General features: G+C 44.4%; 1 protein-coding gene across 4 annotated transcripts in view; it reads left to right on the forward strand.

Annotated features, from left to right (window-relative positions):
- LOC147020839 (ATP-dependent clpX-like chaperone, mitochondrial) overlaps nucleotides 1-22,353 on the forward strand; it is a 94,778-nt gene that overhangs the window by 63,528 nt on the left and 8,897 nt on the right. For 3 of the 4 annotated variants that reach the window (XM_085896515.1, XM_085896514.1, XM_085896513.1), the window contains 2 exons: nucleotides 7,288-7,380; nucleotides 8,081-8,187. In XM_085896515.1, coding sequence (XP_085752641.1) covers nucleotides 7,288-7,380; nucleotides 8,081-8,187 — 200 coding nt within the window. Of the gene's footprint in view, nucleotides 1-7,287; nucleotides 7,381-8,080; nucleotides 8,188-19,993; nucleotides 20,247-22,353 lie in introns of all 4 variants that reach the window. The other variant, XR_015061978.1, reaches the window with a different exon arrangement.

The following is a 22,353-nucleotide window of genomic DNA, read 5'->3' on the forward strand; positions in this document are numbered from 1 at the left end:
ACCGAAAGAATGAGGGAAGCCACCGACGTGTCCGCAATGTAAGAGAGACCACCGAACATGGCAATCCCCATCTTGAAGAAACCTTCTTTAGACCAAAATGATCACAATGTTCTGCTCTCTCATATTTATTCATGTTTTGGTATTGCTCAACCTGCTCTTCAACGGTTTCTATGTTATCTTATCGAGACAGATTGCATATTTCCTGTTAATATTGCTGCTTATTCGTCTGACTGAATTCATACATCCGTTTGTATTCCTCAAGGATCTCTTATTGGCCGATTTTTATTCTCTCCTTATGTGGTTCACCTGGCATGATTTATGACATTTCAACAAAAACTTTCATTATTACATTGATGATATGCAGACGCACCTGTTTGTGACACCTGACGATGTGCTGTCTTTCCACAATGCTGAATTGATGTCTCACCGAATAGTCCGGGAGCCAACCGATCAAAATTAAAAAAAAATTGCCCGGTCTGCTATAAAATTTTTGTGTTGATTTTCATAAAGAGACACCCTTTGAGTATATGAAAACCAATGTTGGCAATGGTGAAACTCTTGCGCAACAACACAGTCAACACTTTTGCGAGCCCCCTCTGATAACAAAATGTTGGCAAAAGCGAAGATGTAGGATGGGGGTAGGGGTAATTCATATTGTCCTAAAATCATAACCACTAAACCTATATACACAAATGACCCCTCATATTAAAGAGGAGTTCATTTCCTATATCACAATTGGTGTAGATTTAACCTACCTTCAATTGACAAGGTTATATGTCAAACAACAAAAGATTTATGTAACTCAGAAATGCTTGACTATCAATGGGGTCAGGAACAAGAACATACTTTTACATGCCATGGTTTTAAGGAAGATAAAATTAGAAATGGATTAACACAATATTGTGACATGAAACATCCTCTTCAGAGGAAGAGTCACTCTCTGAAACAACTCCACCACATGAACCTCTCTGACCAAGGCATATGCATGTCACTCAGCAAGGCACAGCAGCCTTTTTGCATGAACATCGTTTCAGACATTTGGATAATTTGCACATGCAAGACACCGTTTTGTCTATGTTTGGCTTGGCTGGCTTAGACATGAGAATTGGGACCAGTTTTCCATTGATAAGGGTTCTGCCAAATGTTGTGGCTGGGGAAGTGCTCGGTCACTGAGATGTGCACGTCTATACAGAAGCAATTGATACAATGCTCTTAAAACAAGGAAGTAAAACGCATCTTCTGTTGCTGGCAGTGACCTAAGGTCTAATTTTGAAGAGACAAACATATGCTGCCTGAGGGTATCCAAACAGCTGAACCCTTTTTGGCCATGCAGAGCAGTCCAGTATACTCTGGCCTCATCAATGACACATTCTGTTGCTGCCATTTCACTATCTCTTCCAAAATCAACAAGGTGGGGAAGGTTTCCTATCAGTCCCAGAGAAACCTGTGCCGCTCTTCTTTTCACAGGAACACAGGCATCATCCCAACTGACTGGAAGAGGGGCCTTGTTGTCCCTCTCTGGAAAGGGAAGGGTGATCGCCAAGACTGCAAAAACTACCGAGGGGTGACGCTGCTCTCAGTGCCGGGCAAGGTCTTTGCTCGGATAATTCTTGATAGGGTTTGCCACCATCTGCTTGAGCACCAGCGTCCAGAGCAGTCAGGCTTTACACCAAAGAGGTCAACGATTGACCGTATCCTTGCACTTCGTGTACTCACCGAACACAGACGAGAGTTTCGGCAGGGGCTGCTTGCAGCCTATGTTGATCTCTGTAAAGCGTTCGATTCAGTGAATCGGGATGTCCTCTGGAGGATTCTTGGTCTTCGTGGGGTGCCACCGAAACTGATCGATCTGATGTCTGAACTCTACTCTGGTACTGAGAGTGCTGTGAAGTGTGGTGGTACCATCTCTGACTTATTTCCAGTTGTTACTGGAGTTCGTCAGGGATGTGTACTTGCCCCCACACTTTTCAGCACTTGTATGGACTGGATTCTAGGGAGGATGTCGGAGAGATCAGGATTTGCGGTGCATCGTTTGGCAATGTCAAGATCTCAGACCTTGATTTTGCAGATGATGCAGTCATCTTTGCGGAGACTTTAGACATCCTCTTGGGGGCCCTCGAGGTGCTGAATGAGGAGTCGGAGCCGTTGGGATTACGGATTTCTTGGGTCAAAACTAAGATCCAGGCTTTCGGTGACATCTTGGATGCTGCTGTCCTGTCTGTGTCTGTTTGTGGTGAGGATGTTGAGGTCGTGGAGAGATTCACTTACCTTGGCAGTGATATTCATGTCTCCGCAGGTTGTGAGCCGGAGGTCAATGACGTCTGGGTCGGGCCTGGGGAGTCATGGATTCACTGGATCATGGGGTGTGGCGCTGCCGGTACCTGTGCGGGAGGACGAAAGTCTGAGTCTTCAGGTCCTTGGTACTTCCAGTCTTGCTCTATGGGTGCGAGACTTGGACTTTGACCAAGGATCTGAGACGGAGACTTAATTCCTTTGGTACCAGGTCTCTTCGGAGAATCCTTGGCTATCGCTGGTCGGATTTTGTGTCCAACGAGCGGTTGCTGAGAGAGACTCGGATGAGATTTGTTACCTGCATAGTCCGTGAGCGTCAGCTGCGGCTGTATGGACATGTGGCTCGTTTTCCTGACGCTGATCCTGCTCACCAGATTCTCTCAGCGAGGGAGTCTCATGAGTGGGAGGCCAGTGGGCCGACCACGTGCCTCATGGTTGCAGCAGGTTGACCATCATCTCAAGGAGATGGGGATGGGCCTGGCATCTGCCTGGGGATGGCCAGACGGAGGCCCCTGGAGTACCGGCGGAAAGTGGACGCAGCGACGCGCTGTTCTGGCACATGCTCCCATACCTGACCTGACCTCTTCTTTTCCCCTTCTGAATGGGTAGCTCACTGTGTCACATCCACACAACACATATGTGCACAGAAGTGTAGCTGCGACATCAAGAGGATTTTCTGGTACTTCTTGCTCAACACTTCTACCAGCTCATGAATAGGTAGGTATTGATTCTGCCGTTGTATCCAGAGTTCTTGCAATGTGTTCAAGCAGCAGAAGTGATATATACACAGCATAATTATGTCTGTATCTGTTGCATGCACAACAGCTCGATGGTGATCAAGATATTCACACAATACGCAAGATGAGCAATAATCCTTGTGTCTGCCTCTTCATGTTCTTCACAAGGTAAGTCCAGAACTGAACTTGATGCTGATGTGATGGAAAGAGTGTGACCTTTGTTTTCCATCATACTACCAAGAATGATGGTCACTCCATCCGGAATAGCTTCAGGACTCTCACAAAGGGAGTGCCAATGAAGTTCTGAAGATTTCCTTTATTTCTTGGATTCTTCATGAATAAATTCCAGTCCGGAATTTCTAGACTCTTGGATGGTGAGAATTGTCTTGCCTGGTCTGTCTGGTTTCTCCTCTGCTGCTCATCACCCTTCAAAGTATGGCTATCATCAAAATCATACTGATCACCAATGATGTTGACACAGTTGCACATTTCAGGTTTCAACTGCAGGATACACCTGCTTGCGAGATACAGCTGGGGAAGTTCACCAAATGTTTTCGCACCCATTTTTTGGTATTTATTTACAAATGCCATTGTGTCTACCAGATAAACTGTGTATAGGTCACTCTGTGGTAATGATGGCAGCTGTAAAACAACATCCTGCTCAGCTTCAGCAATTAGCACTGCCACGAAATCAGACTCGATTTGCCTTTGCGCATTACAACCCCCTGTGCTAAGCGTGGATCAACCTCAAACAGGGATGATGGGTAGTCTGTCCACTCATGGGAAAATGCAATCTGTCTTGTGACTGGGTCGGCATCTCGATAGAAACACAGCACACGTGTAGTTGCAGTCTCATCTTGATAGATCCTGATTAAACTCTGTTTCCTTGATGGTTTTGATTTCTTCTGTGAGGAGAAAGTTACCAGCTTCAGTGGTTCAATCTTAATAGAGACCACCTCTTCTGCTTTCATAATGGCTTCCATGCCCTTAGCTTGAGCATGGACCAAGTCTTTTGAAGCAGCCTTCTCACTAGTTGCTCTATTGAGCAGAACCACTTGGTTGTTACACTGGAATGGGTTTATCATCTGCTGGCATATCACTTTTTTGATCTCCTCAACATGCATATGTTCTTCTGTTGCCTGCTTCTGTGTTTCTCCATGATGAGTAGATTCCTGTTGGCCTAGATTAGCCATAGACTTTATGTTCTCTGATACAGCTGTGAGAAATGGTGCTGTTTTCACATATTTATCTCGAGCAGCTGGTGCCTGAGATATGCGTTTGAACAGAGATGTCTTCCCTTCATTGTTGTATGTCTGCTCCAGGGCCATGTCACTCCAAACACCATTGAATTTTCCTTTGGAAGAGTGAACTGTGAAGTACCCAACCTGGATCCAGCAAACCTTAACCGAACTGTGTTCAATAGAGTAAGAGGATTTTGGGGGTAGGGTAACTTTGGTTGACAAAAATGTTAATTTTCTCTTTAAAAATTGATAGAACTCAATCAAATTTGCTGTTTTAATTAGCCATGGATACCATGTTCATATCACATTAAGAGAAATTAGTATTCTAATGCAGCATCTGCCTATGATAAGAAAAGTTCTAAAGGCCATCTTCAAAAAACGTTATTTTTAAGGCATTTTTCACAAAATTATGTACTTTTACGAGGTTTACTTTCACAAAGGCAATTTTTTTTTGTCATTTTACAATGCACTGATTGAATTCTTACATTTAGTTCACATTTATTTTTCATGAATGTGATTTTTTAATTTTTTTAGAAATTTTATTGACTTGCTGTTTTATCAAATTTTTCAAATCTTCCTCAAACAAAAACGGCCGCCAAAATTTTTCGCAAGAGCTTATGAATTGCCAACATTGGTTTTCATGAACTGCAAACATATATCTAAACATCCTGGGGGTGTAAAATTTTATAGCAGAGGCTGTAAGGTCCAACCCTAAAACAGCCTCGTACACAGGTTGGCTCCCGGACTAGAAATAAAAATAAAAATACATGTCCATGAACTTTCTTGAACTGATTGCTTCCAAGATTAAGATGGTGATCCTTGGCTTTTTATCCGTCCTTGAAAAGTGTCAATGCCAGATCGTGAAACCTCGAGATCTCAGATGATCACTGCTCCTTTTGTCTCTGTCTTGGTTGTCACCAATTACTGCACCTTGCTAAAATGTACCAAATCTGTTTTCTTCGAATGTGGACAATGTTACTCAAATCTGCTCATGGCTGAATCGCAAGACAACCAAAACTTTGGTTGCGATGAAATGTGACAATCCAGAGATTTTTTTTATGCCTTCGCTGACAGTCGCCAGAAGCATGATGGTTTCGGGTTATCTGTCCGTCTACGTACATATGTATGTCCGTACGTACGTTGGTCCATGCTAATTTTCTCTATTTTCTCTGCAACCACTTATTGACACAAAATTTTCATCGTGGTGCAACTACTTATGTAAAATGTTTTAATGATGATTATGATGTCATAAGTCACATGGTGTGGCAGCCATATTAGAAAACTGGAAAAACTTTGGACCTCTGTAACTGCTCCATGGAAAAAAATTGAAACTTGGCCCTTGTGAAGTACTCCCCATGGGAAACGAGTATGATTTTTTTTTGATGATGTCATAGGTGGCTTCGTTGTGACGTCAGAATTGCATACATCGAATGCTTTATCCAATCAGTTTGAAAATTTTTGAGCATCATCTCGAAACGGCTAAACAGATTGAGGTGAAACTTTACAGGTATGATTGCCTATCCATGAGGAACAAAAAGTTCTCCACCTATGATGTCATAGGTCACATGGTTTGGCAGCTGTGATTTTCATTTTTGAAGAATAAACTTTTTAAATTCCTCTCCAGAACGGCTTGACAGATTGAGGGGACATTTCACCCGCATGTTTCCCAAGCCTGGGGGGTGTTCATGAATAATTAATGGCTCACATGGTCTGGCAGCCATGTTGGATTGAAGGGAAATCTTTGAAAAATTATTTTTCTTGAACGGTTTCATCAATCGACATGAAACTTCACAATTATGATCGAGTAATCATGGGGAATATACGTTTTAAATTTCAACCTCATCGGACGCATTGTCTGGCAGTCAGAATTATTTAATATTTCGAATCTGGGTTCAGGGATTTAAACCAAACTTGGTACAAGTATGTATCATGATGTAATAATGTTGGTGGAGGCAGATCTGGGCATGTTGAAGAGTGCTCTTCCAGTTTAAACCTGACCTACAGCTACATCAATCTGAGCTCCTGGAAAGGATTTTTCCTGAACGATAATTCAGTGACATTTCCGAAAATTCTTCAGACTGAATATCGGAGGAGTAGAAATAAGTAAACAGCATTTCATACTTTGCAACACGCACTAGCAAGTTGAATACCACATGCCGGAGCATGTGTTGTGCTGCTTTAATTTATATGGGATCGTCGTGGCAATTTTTGACCATATCGAGACTGAAAGTACTTTATATTTGTTTGTGTTTGTTCTGGCATGATTGTGTGGTGTGTAGACTGCAAACGATTCCTTCACGTAGGTTAGTGTTCTTCCAGTGGACAAACAGACTGTTTCGGTTTTGTTGTTTGGATCCAAGTTCCAATAGTGCATACTCCATATATGGATGTACTCTCAAATCAAACTCATGTTCCAATAGGACACACTCTCTATCGGTGTACTCACGTTATTAATAGTACGTCCTTTATAGATGTACTCTTAATCTCGTTGGACATCGTTTTTAGACGTACTCACATTTTAATTGTGCATACTTTGTAGACTTACTCGGTTGAAAAAAATACCACATAAAATACCAGCTACCACCACTCGGTGGCATTTGTGGCCTACGTTGGCATGTTATGTGTAGACAGACAGACAGATAGACGAACAAACAGACCAAAATGCAATGCAATCTTGCAAGGGTATCATAACCATTGATTGTTCATGGTAAATACTATCCACACATTGTAATGAAAAGAGGAAAAGATGCCAACATAATGTTTGAGGTAAGCTAACATCATTATAGTGTTTGTTTGTTATTGAATGCTTGTGTATTTGGATAACAGAGTGAAAATATTTTGGGGAATGACAATTGCTTTGTTTTATTTCTTTATTTATTTTGGTTGACAATGGTACAACACCTTCTGTAATATTTGGTGTCTGTTTAATTATTTTGAAGTTTGTGCTCACAAAACAAGGTGTATTTTGATAGTCACATGAACTGTATGAGTCCATGTCAACCCCATCCCCACCTCAGTGCAAGCTATCCATCACACCGTGTGCTTTAAAGGAAATCGCCCGCAGGGCAATGGACAGTAAGACGGGGGCACGAGGACTGCGCTGCATTCTGGTGAGTTATCAGCCGAAGGTGGTGGTTAGGAGAAGGAAGGGGTGTGGGGTCGGAGAGCGAGAAACTCGCCCTGGAAAAGAACGAAGCTCTAGTATTGCTGCTTAAGGCTAGCGGCGATCTGCGTTTGCGGACAGGTGGAGTAATGGATGCAATTAACAGCACATTGATTGAGGTACGCCAACCACCGTGGGAAGCAAGGACAATCTGACGTTTCGGGCGTTAAACGTTCATCCCTTTTTTAATTTTAATTTTTGATGAAGGATTAACTCCCGAAACATCAGCTTTTACTTGCTTTCCACGGTGGCTCGTGTACCTCGATCAACATATTGTTCATTTCGTGCATTGTGGTATCGACAATAGCATGAGAAGTGAACATACTCCTCTGAGTGAATGTTCTTGTTGTGGGATGAAATCAATTTTTGTCTAATTGACTTTTCCAGTCCTATGAGCATTGTTTTTATCTGATGTGAATACCTGTAACATGCGGTTTATCGCCCCTACCGCTGACACGTAGTTTTTCAAAGTTATTTTGATGACAATCATCACGTGTGTCAAAAACTCGAGTTGTTTATGGAGCTGACTCTGACCCTTCCTGTGTAATTGTTTCGTGCTTCGGACATATAACTGCCATTGTGATTTTCAGGATGTTTTGTTACTGGCCTGACCTTTGTCCTCTTTTTTTTATTCATTTATTTCCAAGGAGAGTATCTTGCTGGAACCAATGTTTGAAGTGCCTTCTTCTGGCATCGTTGCCGTTTTGATCGACGAAGGGGTCATATGTGGACTCAAGCAGCCACATTACATCAGGTGAGGTTTTGAAATACTTCCTGTGCATCCGCTGGAGTGTACGAAAGCTCATCAGTCAGTCCATGCAGTCTGAAAAGGACAATGGCAATTATTGAAGGGATATTATTGTGACGTCCACGGGACTTGAACAGTCCCGCCAACGTAGAATGAGCCGAAACGATGGAGGCGGTTTATTTATTTATAACCCAAACATGGCGGTTCTAATCGCTCTACCGCAAACGGGACGAGGAAGGTGGCACGAGTCACTTTTCACTGAGTTGATGATGTTTATTTGTTTTTACTATTAACCAGAAATAACAAGACTCGGCAAGAAAAGGGATCCGGGGCGATTCGACGGGATGGTGTGGGATCGGGCGTGGGGAAAAACACAGACAATTCCAATTAATATACAGATCTCAAACCCTCTAAGGCGCCAAGCGCACACACACACACACACACACACACACACACACACACACACACACACACACACACACACACACACACACACACACACACACACACACACACACACACACACACACACACAACGTAGCTATTTCTGGTGGTCAGGCTGGACCGTGGTGTGGACGCAACTGTCCCTGGATCAGCGTCGGACGAGCTGGCCTTGCTCTCGTCAGGGGGGCAGGAGAAACCGTGGTGCTGTCGACCTCCTGGTCTTGGCCCAAGTCCGCTCACAGCCGCCAGGTAACCAGTTCTGGCGCCAAGTTGCGAGCAGGAGAGGGAGGCAGGTCCGCCCGCCGTTCGACCCCGTACTCCGAGTCAGCAGAACCCCAGAGCCAACCAAGGTGAGGAACGAGGCTCAGCAAGGCTCCAAGACACGATGAAGAACACGATCGAATCAGCACAACAACAAGGACGCTCTCCGCGCAACAGCCTCCACACCAAAAAAACACGATCTTTTTGTCCAGATCTTCTTCCTCTTCTTTTTCGACCCCGAACAGAACCTTTTTATCCTCCTGTCCTCGTCACTTCCAATCAAGCCGTTTATTGGCCCACCGTCGTCGCCTTCCGCCAATCGTGATCACGGGGCGGAGCCATCCGCTGCACTGTCCTGTGAGGTCACGGCCAGTCTCCAGAGAATACCAAAAGGGGTTTACGCAGACACACTTACCCTATCCCATGTCCCTATCTAATTACGTGACAATTATCATTTCCCCCTTGAAGAAATGAACATTTACTAGACAACTTATCACCACTGAATTGCTACTTATTACATCGAGATCCTGGTAAACTCGAACAGCATGGCATACCTAATTAAACATCCCAATTACCCTTTGAATGCATACCCCCCCCATCAAACGTAACACTGCCCCCTCCTCTGGTACCGCAGCTCCTGCAAGGTATATCACAGGCGCTACCGTACCAGCCTTAACACTTACTGACTCACACCTAATTAACCTAACGAAATAAAGTAGGAGGGGCAATGGGCAGCGAGTCGCAGCTAACTTACCTATCCTGCTTAATGTACTACCCCCTTATGGCCTTATCCTCGCCTAAACAATCATTCGTTTTTATTTTTTTTATTTTATCACATGATAGCACTGAGCGAAGTTGCACTCCATCTTCTGGTGATCTGGGGAGGGGAAACAAAAGGTTCCACAAAAACACAACACTTATACTTTACATTCCTACTCTAAGCCTTAACGACACTATTCACGGAATATTTACACTTGACCGCGTCCCCCAGTGGATGCTAATAGACCCAGCGTTACCCGGGGAGCCAATTTTCAAATTTGCTTGCCCCAAAATTATGCGGACATCATGCCCTAGCTGCACATGTCAAGTTGTGCGGGATCGAGTGGGACTCGTACATCTTCACAACACTCACACCATGGTCATCATCACATTTCTAGGTCATGGTCCTCATTTTAATCATGCAGGCTGAATCCCGTCGTGGCCGTGGGGTGGGTTACCACAAGATTATGGGGGCATCTCAGGTGCAACCATGCCCACAGGTAAGCTTTAGTCCAACCCAGACGTTTCTCCGCCCCGCTCCCTTTGATTCCCACCCCCCTGGTAGCCATCAGCTCTCATCCCGTACAACACACTGGAAGGGGTCTCACTGGCTCCTCTGGCCTTCCTGGGTCGCCAAGGTCCTACCCACCTTGGTCGCCCAACCAGACCCTCTCCCAGTTGCCTCCAGACACTGTCACCATTAGCCACCAGGTGGTGAATCTCCTTGAAGGGGGTCGCAATTCACGCTCACCGTGAGCTTCAGCAATCCCTGTGGACAAGCACATCATCCCCACCCACAAAACCCACATGACTCCCCCACCCCATTGGCCTTACATGTGACACCTGCATTTCTAACACTTTGCCGACCATGACCTTCCCTGTTACCACACCATGTCCAATAAAAATCAATGTGTGCACCATACATTTCACTTCTTAACTTGAAGCAACTCACACAGCACTTCTCACCCGATCCACGCACCAGCCATTGGACAGCCACTTGTGCCCGCTTTGTTACCAATTACCCACTGTCCCTATTGTCACTCTAAAACCCAGCAGAACTTACAAACCCATGCCAATTTTCCCACAATTCATTTTTTTCACCAAAGGAGGGCACTTCGCCACAATCTCATCAGCGGTGCATGGCCCTATATGCTCAGCCCGATCTAGTCTCCCGGACCCCCGGCAGTGATCTCCGGACCCGACATATGAAAGGGCATCTCGGATAGACCTGGCGGTTCAGCAGGAGGATTCACCCTCTCCGAGTCTAAAAGTCTATTGGAGGGTCCCTCCATCGCCGGGTACCGGCAATATCGTTGCATGTGTCCTCTTCGCCCGCACCGGAAACAACTCCCCATAAAAGGCCCCCGTGAGTATCGGTGAAATGTCTCTTCCGGTTCCGGACCCCCTCGGCCATAATCAAATTGCTCTATTGGCTGGGCTGGACCCCGCCGCTTTGGCGCACTAACTACCGGATTACCCTTTATCAAACTTGACATTTTCTGGCAAATTTCCTGAAACATTTGGGTAATGCCAATTTCTCCCAGCCCCTCTCCTTGATCCTGGATCTCCGCCTGTCGGACCGTCACCGATGGCCTCTCGGGCACCCGACCCGGCCGCCTCCACGAGGCCAGCCTGGCTGCGCACTCAGTCGCTCGGTGAACGGTGGGTGGATCCTGTAGCTCCACTAGCGCTCGGACCTCAGGGTCCGGAAGAGCAGCTAAAAATTTCTCTAGTGCCAGTCTGTCCCACGCCTCCACTGTAAGGTCCTGATACGCGATCCTGACTGATTGGTAAATGTCCTGTGCCAGCTCCTGCACTGTCTCACCCGGCTTTAATCTGCGGTTCTGGAGCTGAGCCCGCACCAGATCACAGTTTGCCGCGAACCCAAACCGACGGCTCAACGCCTCGCAAATGTGGGAGCTGGTCAACATCCCCTCCGCGATCACGTTTAACACATCTGCGGCTGGTCCCCGCAACGTTGCCACCAAATTCCCTGTACATTCCTGCTCATTCCACCCGTTTAGTCGGGAAATGCACTCAAATTGCGTCAGAAAAGCTTCAATGCTCCCTGACCCGTCGAAATTTACCAGGGGGATCACTTTTACGGTGGCCCGCTTCTCAGTTTCTCCCTTTTCCGAATCCAGCCCAGGGATCAACCACCCTTGTGGCTGCGTATCCAATTTCGGAGCCCACTGTGGCCAAAGATGTTTTGTGGTGAGGGTCTCATGGGTCAATTTTGCCTCCTGTTCCAAACGTTGAATGGACCGATTCACCTCTTCCCGCAGAATCTTCTGGGCCCGCACAACCTCCTACAAGGCTCCGTCGCGAGTTTGTAGCTGCTCCTCAACCAACCCGGACAATCTACTTACAAAAGACGGCTCTACCAGGCCTTCATCCAAGACTTCATCTTGGCTGATAATTTTATCTTGTTCGTCCAAACGAGCCTCCAATCCTTTTACCTCCTCCGCCAAATTCATCCCTTGCTTCCTCAGCTCTCCCCACTCTTCTATTTGCAGCTGCATACGAGCATCCACACAGGCACGATGACGTTCCAGGCTTTCATCCACTTTATCAACCCGAATGTTCGTTGCATCAATTTTATCTACCAATTTTTTCCGTATATTTTCCCCCTCCAATGTAATTTCTACCTTTGTTTCCTCCAATCTATCCTCGAATTTACTTTGTATTTCTCCCAATTTAACATCCACACACTCCTGCATCTCAGTTTTCATTTTCTCCATCTTTTCCCCCAATTCATCCCTCATTAAATCAATCCGTGCACCCAACTGTTCCCCCATTACCCCCAATCGATCCGCCATCTCTGCCCCCTGTGCCGTCATTTTTGCCCTCTGTGTCACGAATTGATTTTCCATTTGTGCCGTCATTTCTGCCCTCTGTGTCACGAATTGATTTTCCATTTGTGCCGTCATTTCTGCCATTTGTGCCCCCGTGCCGTCATTTTTGCCCCCTGTGCTGTAATTGCACTCATTAAACGTTCCAACATTGTCCAGATCGACATCGTGCCGGTTTCCGGCGCTGCGGCTCCGTTACGGGCGATGAAGCACGGTCCACGCTCGGAATGGGGGAGGTTCCAACCCTACCCCCGTCTCTCCCTTCTTCCCCCGACTCGCTGCCAGACACGTGGCCTTCCTCCTCAAACATCTGCACATCTGCACATCCGCCATGGTGCAGAAGTCTCGTTTGCCGCCAATTAATTTAAATTTGAAAAATCCCGCCAAAATTTTCCCGCGCTTTTCTGTAGTAATTTTATATTCCAATTCGTGACGAGATTTTAATCTTGGTATATTCTCCCGATACCAAATATAATTTAGAGGGGTTCGAACATCCAACACCCTGACACCAATGTGACGTCCACGGGACTTGAACAGTCCCACCAACGTAGAATGAGCCGAAACGATGGAGGCGGTTTATTTATTTATAACCCAAACATGGCGGTTCTAATCGCTCTACCGCAAACGGGACGAGGAAGGTGGCACGAGTCACTTTTCACTGAGTTGATGATGTTTATTTGTTTTTACTATTAACCAGAAATAACAAGACTCGGCAAGAAAAGGGATCCGGGACGATTCGACGGGATGGTGTGGGATCGGGCGTGGGGAAAAACACAGACAATTCCAATGAATATACAGATCTCAAACCCTCTAAGGCGCCAAGCACACACACACACACACACACACACACACACACACACACACACACACACACACACACACACACACACACACACACACACACACACACACACACACACACACAACGTAGCTATTTCTGGTGGTCAGGCTGGACCGTGGTGTGGACGCAACTGTCCCTGGATTGGCGTCGGACGAGCTGGCCTTGCTCTCGTCAGGGGGGCAGGAGAAACCGTGGTGCTGTCGACCTCCTGGTCTTGGCCCAAGTCCACTCACAGCCGCCAGGGAACCAGTTCTGGCGCCAAGTTGCGAGCAGGAGAGGGAGGCAGGTCCGCCCGCCGTTCGACCCCGTACTCCGAGTCAGCAGAACCCCAGAGCCAACCAAGGTGAGGCACGAGGCTCAGCAAGGCTCTAAGACACGATGAAGAACACGATCGAATCAGCACAACAACAAGGACGCTCTCCGCGCAACAGCCTCCACACCAAAAAAACACGATCTTTTTGTCCAGATCTTCTTCCTCTTCTTTTTCGACCCCGAACAGAACCTTTTTATCCTCCTGTCCTCGTCACTTCCAATCGAGCCGTTTATTGGCCCACCGTCGTCGCCTTCCGCCAATCGTGATCACGGGGCGGAGCCATCCGCTGCACTGTCCTGTGACGTCACGGCCAGTCTCCAGAGAATACCAAAAGGGGTTTACGCAGACACACTTACCCTATCCCGTGTCCCTATCTAATTACGTGACAATTATCATTTCCCCCTTGAAGAAATGAACATTTACTAGACAACTTATCACCACTGAATTGCTACTTATTACATCGAGATCCTGGTAACCTCGAACAGCATGGCATACCTAATTAAACATCCTAATTACCCTTTGAATGCATACCCCCCCCCTCAAACGTAACATTATTTTCGATTATATGTACACGAGATATGGATTGTTTATCACTTGTATGTTGGGGCCTCGTATGTGATTTCTCTCGGCCATGGCTTCAAGTGTGATGTATGATATTTCCCCCGACACTCTTACGGCCCAATGTGGCGTTTATTCGACACATAACCCATTCCTAATGAGGAATAAGTGATTTTTTCAATGACGTCATAGGTGCCTTCGTTATGACGTCATAATTGCATATGTAAATGTGATCGGTATGAACATTTTTGAGGGTCATCTTGGGATAAAATGGTCTACAGAAAAAAATTGATGACGTCATCAGTCACCTGATTTGGCAGCCATTTTGGATTTACCATAAAACCTATAAAAATCTTCTCCAGAACGGCTGGACAGATCGAGGGGAAACGTCACATAAATGTTCCCCAAGCCATCGGTGTACAAGTTTGTTCAGGAATAATTGATAGGTCACATTGTTTGGCAGCAATATTGGATTGAACGAAAATCTTTAAAAGCATTATTTCTCTTGAACTGCTTCATCAATCAACGTGAAACTTCACAATTATGATATAGTCGTGTTGGCGAATACATGTTTTAAATTTCAATCTGATCGGATGTATGGTCTGGCAGCCAGAATTATTACCTCTGCCACCGAAGGTGAGGAAGGTTATGTTTTCACCCCTTTCTGTTTGCTTGTTTGTTTGTGTACAGGATATCTCCAAAAGTTGTGACGGATCCAGATGAAATTTTGTGGACAGGTTTGGTGTGTGACAAGGATGAACTGATTAGATTTTGGTGAATATCCGGATCCGGATCCGATAATTTTTTTAAGTGATTCTTCACCATTGAGAGATAGGGCTAAACCGATATATAGCTCATCTCAAAAAGTTGTGGACGGATTTAGATTAAACTTGGACAGGTTGGGTGTGTGGCAAGGACGAATTGATTTGATTTTGGTGAAGATCCAGATCCGGATTTGGATACGAGAATTATTTATTTTTTAAAGTGATTCTTCACCATTGAGAGATGGGGACAAAAACGATATAATACTATATAGCATTATATTTCAAAAATATACTGGGTCCGATATGTTCTTGTGGATCAGGGATTACGTGGCGGAGGTATGCGCTCTACCGAGTGCCCTTCTAGTTTGATCTGAGTTCGTTTTGATTTATTTAATTTTTTTATATATTTTTTGAATAAGACTCACTTGGCTGTGCCTGGATTGGTTTGAGGGAAGAGGAGTAGCAGCTGAAATGTGAATCCTATACCGGTTCCTCCTGATGACTTCATCTTTGCTTTTTACTTGTTTGGGTTCCTTCTGATTACTCTAATGCAGGACTGTACCTATTTGGTCTTCCATTTGATTTGAATTGAATTTATTTTAATCCCATTCTGAATTCAATTGAATAATGATAATAATAATAATTAAAAAATGTCATAGGTCAGGGTCAGGTGTCCAATCAAAGTGGGGTTGCATCAAAGCGGGATGTCTTGGTACCCGGTCATCACTGCCAGCAGTTATAAAGTGGCAGTTCTAATTATGTTTGTTGTTAATTACATAGCACACCAGTACACAAACACTACAAAACACAAAACAAGTCCTGGTGAGGGTCTGCAATCTCTGATTGCTCTTTTTCTTCTGATTTTTGTAAAATTTCATGGACATTTCACTGTAATTTGTCTCGCCCTGAAGGGGATACGAGACTATTGGTGTGTGTGTGTGTGTGTCGTCATTGATTGTTATCTCCATAAGTCATGTTTCAGAATGTGGAACAGAGTCCCAAGGACTCCACATATCCACCTCCGTTTCGGTGAAGGATCGTGATTCATGGACCAAGTTGTGTTCTCAGAGTTTTGTTCTGAGGACTCTTTTCAGGATCGTCACTGAGCCCCGGACAGCTTCCAACTGTAGTTGGTTTGTGGTAATATTCCCAGGGATGGTTTGTAGGATCTTTGTGAGGTTCTTCTTAATCATTGTCACTTGTCACTCCAATTGTCACTGGTACAATTCCGGATCTCTTCAATTTCACTTCATTCTTGTGGTCTTCGTTTGGTCATTTTCTTGATTTCTACATTGTTTAGTCCAAAATCACTGGGTATGGAAACCTCAATTAACAATGTCTTATTTTCCTTTTTGTATCTGAGTACTATATCCGGTTGCAGTGCTTTGGTTTCTTTGTTCATGTTGGATGGGATCGTCAGTTCATACGTGATTATTATGTCATTGTTTTCAATGATTGCTTTTTGTTCACATTTCCATGAGTTTTGTGGAACTGGGATGTTGATATTTCTGCAGATGTGCCAGTGGATTACTCTCCATACCTTTGTGTGCACAGCTGCTCTGACATGAGTTTTTCTACATCCCGATCGGAGGTGGCTCGTGTTTTCTGTTTCTACCTTGCAGAACCTACACTTGTCTGAATGGTTCAGTCTCACCATTTTTTTAAACCCAGTCGTGTCGTGTCCTTGGGTCTTGGGCGTTTATTTGGGATGAGGAAGGTGTCGTTATGTAACTCCTGCATTATATCTTGGTTGATTTTGATGTTGTCCATTTTTATTGGTCTACCTTATATGAATGTGCGCTTGGCACACTTATCTTGGCCAAATTATATTTGGAAGTCGTCAGAGTATTGTTTCACTAATTTCAGTTGTTCTGCCAATTTTTCATTGTTCGGTGAGAAGAGTTTCAAATCATCCATGTACAGGGTATGTCGCCTTTCTTGTTTCACTGGACATTATTTTATTGGTTGTTAGGGTGTATCCATGTCCTTTCTCATGAATGCGGTTACTTAGTGGATCCAGAGCCAGGCAAAACAGGAGGGAAAACGCTGTCTCCTTGAAAGATCCCACATCGTATCTTCACTCCTGGTATTTCGATCTTTCCTTTGAGTGCTGCAGGATTAATGTGGTATTCCAGAGATCCATGGCTTTCTTGGTGAGATTGATTATTTGGGGATTTATCTTGTACATATGCATGCATTTTATCATCCATGATTGTGGGACACTATAAAGCTTTTTCATTGTCTATCGAGGCTGTGGACAATTTGGTTGTTCTAGTATTACAGTTTTTGAGTGTGGCCTTGTTTAGGAGTAAGTGGTGTATTGTTCCGCTGCATCCCTTCTGTTCTACCTCTCGGCCTCATTGTTGTGTTAGGTGGTGGTACATTGTTTCTGTGATGATTCTTGTTTAAAGTTTGTAGGTTGTTGGTAGACAGGTTATTGGCTGGTATTTGTGAGGTAGTTGGGTTTCTTCAGAGTTTGGGATGAGGAAGGTGTTACCTTCTGTGAGCCATCCATACATTTCTTGATCCCCTTGGATAAGTTCATTGAATAGTGAACATGGAGAGCATCTAATTACTAAAGCCAGAAGTTTGGGATCCTGTCTGGGCCAGCACTTTTGAAGTTTTCCATCTTTGCAAGTTGTCTTATCTTTTCTGCATCAATTATTACCTGGGGGCATTACCTCGAGATGTTGCTTCTTCTCCTCCAGGTTTCAGATCCATTCCACCTCCTTATTGTCTTCTTTTCAATCTTCATAAATCCCTTTCCAGTATTGTTCCAGTTCATCTTTTTCAGGAGGCGATAACTCATTCTGCTTCCGTTTCCTCGTTCACGGGAGAATCTTTTCGGGTTGTTTTCAAACATCTGGCCCATCCTGTTGTTCGCCTCGTCGTAATTTTTTTATTTTCCTACCTGTCATTTCTATTTTCAGTTTATCCTTAGCAACCATTACCTAACGGTCTTTATCCTCAATTTAATGTTTTTTTATTTTTTGGATCCTCCTTTTTCGTTTTGGGATTTGATTTCCTCTTTGGAATGACTGAATCCGTCCTGTCTCCTTTCTGAGTATCTTCCTCTGTCTCTCGAGACTTTGCTTCCAAGGTGGTTCTTGGGTTTTATTTGTGGAAGCTGCTCTGTTCTTGTGGTGTTTCGTTATTACTTTTTCCTGAATTAGTAGTGCTGCTGCAAATTCACCATGTTTCTTTCTTTCAGGGGGGCTGATTTTGGTAATATATATTTTTAAGGTTTTTTTTCTGCTGATTAGTGTTTTTGTGTGTTTATTATTGTGTAGACGAATTAGTTGTGGTCGTTTTTCAGTTGGTGTCAGTCTCACCTCCTCTGTCTTATTAGCCAGCACCTCTTCTATAGAGCGTTGTTCCTCATCATCCTCCTCTCCTCTACCCCTCTGTTCCCCCTTCATCATTCTGCCCATTATAATTTGTTCTTTCCTCATCTACTATATATGTGCTGCAGCCATGAATCTGTCTCCTTCACCGCCCATCCCCTACTCTTCAAATGCAGAGCACATTCTGCATGCGAGGATATTCTCCCTCCCCTCAGCATTCCAGCTTTCATTGTTTTTTGGGTTTTTTTCTGTCCTGCTTCAGTCTTTCCTTTGAGACAGGCAGCATCGTTGTAATTTTGCACTTTGATGCAGGGCTCTGCCTCTGTTTGTGGAAGGTGCAGCTGACTTTGTCTTTGCAGGACACACCCCAGCTGCCTGGTGTGTATGCACAGACTTCACAGAGCTTTCTCTTTTGGGGGCCTGTGACACTGTTCAGAGTTGTGTTTTTTAATATTCTCCAACACACCCGCCCTGTCGTGCATCACACAAGGGGCTTCCGTTACAGCACTCAAGGCCTCCCGGGAGCTCCCTCGGCCTTTCACACCATGTGGTATTTCTGCCACGATGGTGCCACTCGCACTCGCTTTCTTCCTGATCCGGGTTCCGCCATCCAGACCGTTCAACGTCCCGACCAAGATGTGAGGCCTTTCTGCGTCACTCAGGGCCACATATCCTGCTGTTATACGAGCAGTGCGTGCTTCTCTTACCTTCGGCTTTGTACGGTGAAATCTGTTGGACTCCACATCTGTGACGTTCCCATTCCTCACGATCTCCAAAGACCCACTTGAGACCTCCCGGGAGCTCCCTCGGCCGTTCGTATCATGTGTTATATCCGCCACGATGATCCCACTCGCGTTCACTTTCTTCCTGCTCCAGGTGCCGCTACATAGATCGTTTGTCGTCCCGACTGAGATGGTTGCCTCGCTGCTTCGCTCGGGGCCGCATATCCTGTTGCTGTGTGTGTGTGTGTGTGTGTGTGTGTGTGTGTGTGTGTGTGTGTGTGTGTGTGTGTGTGTGTGTGTGTGTGTGTGTGTGTGTGTGTTTTTTTACCCTCTTGACCCGTCTGTGCATTATTTACACATATTGATACGTGATCGTGTGTATGATCACGAATATCAATATGAGTGGATATAATTCACGGACCAGTGTTTGTTTGTTTGTCACGCTACTCCAACAGTCCTGTTGGATTACAGCCACACTTGCTACATAGGACCAGCATGACCCCAATTAATGTATCGGGATGTTTTTACATTTGCCAGTGGTCTTTGAGGGGGAGGGGTGGGGGAGAGGAATGGACTCAAATTCTCGATGTAAATGTGTATCGTGTCGCACCACCTCCAGATGGGGGAGAGTATCACAAGTCTCCACCATTTACAGTACAGTATTCCTGTCCCCACATTTTCCAGTGCAGTGAGGTGTTTTGGATTATAAGCAGTAGGTATGTTTTTGCTTCATGCACATAATCCGGGGTTTTTTTTGCTTGTACAGAGCTGTCAATTGCTTATACACCGCCCAAATAAAGGTATGCATCAGAAGAACGTGTTGCATGCTTGAAACAAGATCGCCCATAGGGCGGGTACTCTGCCAGTATATATAATGTGTGTTTATAATATACTCGTATGTGTATGAATCACAATCGTGCATGCGTATCTGTGTGTCCACACTGCCACCACCAGTCATGACCTGAACAGACCCTTCCATCCCTGGTCCTGAAGCATCCATCTTCACCCCAGCAAGGACTCATGACTCATGGACCAAGCCGTCTCCTTATCCATGCTCCCTTTGAAGGAGCCTTTCCTGGTCAGTCCTGGAGCATCCATCTTTACCTCAGCAAGGAACCACAACTCATGGACCAAGCCATTTCCTTATCCAAGCTCTGTTTCACGGAGCCTTCCCTGGTCCTGAAGCATCCATCTTCACCACAGCAAGGTACCATGACTCATAAACCAGCCATCTCCTTATTTGTGCTCTGTTTCCCCCTCCGTCCCTGAAGTGATGACGATGTGGATCCACGCGACTTCCCGTATGACCTCCGGGTGCGCCCTGTTTCAGTCTCTTCCTTCTCTGTCTCATTCTTCCTTGATGGCATAGAGTTGGCAAAACCCAACAAGTCACAAGGCTAGGGCGGTAGGCCACGTCCCAAACATATGTCTATCAGCGCAACTCCACGTGGCCCTCTGCCCCATAAAAGCTGCTGCTCCTGACTCGTTTCTCGCTGCCATCGAAGTTGTCGTATACATCACGGTGCTGGATCTCACAGAACTTGGTTCCATGTGGGTGGAACTTGGCATAAAAGAAGTCGCTAGAGTTTGGGTCTTTGTGTGTACGTGTGCATGCACCCATGTCTTTATATTTTCACTATAAAATGTTTTTCTCTGCAACCGTTTGTCTGATCGATGCAACACTTTAAACATTGGAGGGACTCCCCATGGAGAATATTTTATTGCTAATGCTGATGTCATAGGTCACATGGTATGGCAGCCACATTGGATTAAAGGAAACAAAATTGGACATCATTTTCTCTGAAACCGCTTGATGGAAAAAAACAAATACAAAACTAGAGGGGGAGCACTTGTCTTCTTGTGCAGTCTATAAAAAATTATAATTGCAGCTGATTTTGGAACTTCAGGTGGATATACCCACGTAAAATCAATTTCTGTCTCAAGGAATCAAGTTATGACGAATGAATTGAGTATGTAAAAGTTAAAAGTAAAAGGGAAAGTTGCAAACTATAACTCTGAGCACTGTTGACATCAAATTGAATGAATAGGATATCAGGTTCACTTGAGTGACCTAGCAGTATTGGCGGCGGAGGTTTTGCACTCTACCGTTGTACATATATATATATATATATATATATATATATATATATATATATATATATATATATATATATCTACATTTTTTTTTATATATGTATGTATGTATGTATGTATGTATGTATATATATATATATATATATATATATATATATATATATATATATATATATATATATATATATATATCTATATATATATATATATATATATCTATCTACATATTTTTTTATGTATTTATGTATGTATGTGTATATATATATATATATATATATATATATATATATATATATATATATATATATATATATATATACACTAGTACGTGCAAAAAAAAAGAAGAATTGTGACGTCATAGCACCATGTCTTGTTATTGGTTTGGTAAATAAATGGCCATAACTTGGGAACTACTTGTCCGATTAATATCAAACCTTGAAAAGGCACACACTCAGGTCCCCAGCAATATACCTGGCAAGTTTCAATAAGATCGGACCAGTGGTTGTCGAGAAACAGCGGCCGCAGACAGACAGACAGACACACAGAGATTGCTGGAATTATAGATACGAGTACGTGCCCGTAAAAAAATGAAAAAAAAAAAATTAACAAATAAATATTCGAACCGCGAGCAAGAAACAACAACCACACAGGCCGTTTCTTCGCTCTCACATGCCCGTACGTGCGTTTCCCAAAAGTTCGCATATCGCAGTTACGATTATTCGCAATTTAGTTTTATGGACAATTTTTCAATTAGCGCCAACGTATTTTGCCTTTTCGCAATGTCGTCGCAAGGAAAAACACAAAGAGCAGAGAAGAGAGGACAAAAAAAATTACTTCCTAGTTCGGAGCACACCAGCTCACTCTGACGTTACAGAAATTTATGCACCGTCTAATATGAAAACGATCGTAACATTGTGTTTCTCTATAAACGTGCATAAGAAATCGAGAAATTATTAGAATACACGAAGTCATCACTCTCTGGAAGCCCGTACGTTGTAACCCGTAATGGGGAACGCGGCTGAGCTTCTTCCCCCATCGGCCACGCCCACGCAACAACGTGTCTTGTCATCGGTTTGGTAAATAAATGGCCATAACCTGGGAACCACTTGTCCGATTAATATCAAACCTTGAAAAGGCACATCCTCAGGTCCCCAGCAATATACCTGGCAAGTTTCAATCAGATCGGACCAGTGGTTGTCGAGAAACAGCGGACACACACA

The sequence above is a fragment of the Eptatretus burgeri genome, chromosome 9 (assembly GCF_056783735.1).
Source record: "Eptatretus burgeri isolate ZD-2024b chromosome 9, Ebu_testis_v1, whole genome shotgun sequence".
Lineage (NCBI taxonomy): Eukaryota > Metazoa > Chordata > Myxini > Myxiniformes > Myxinidae > Eptatretus > Eptatretus burgeri.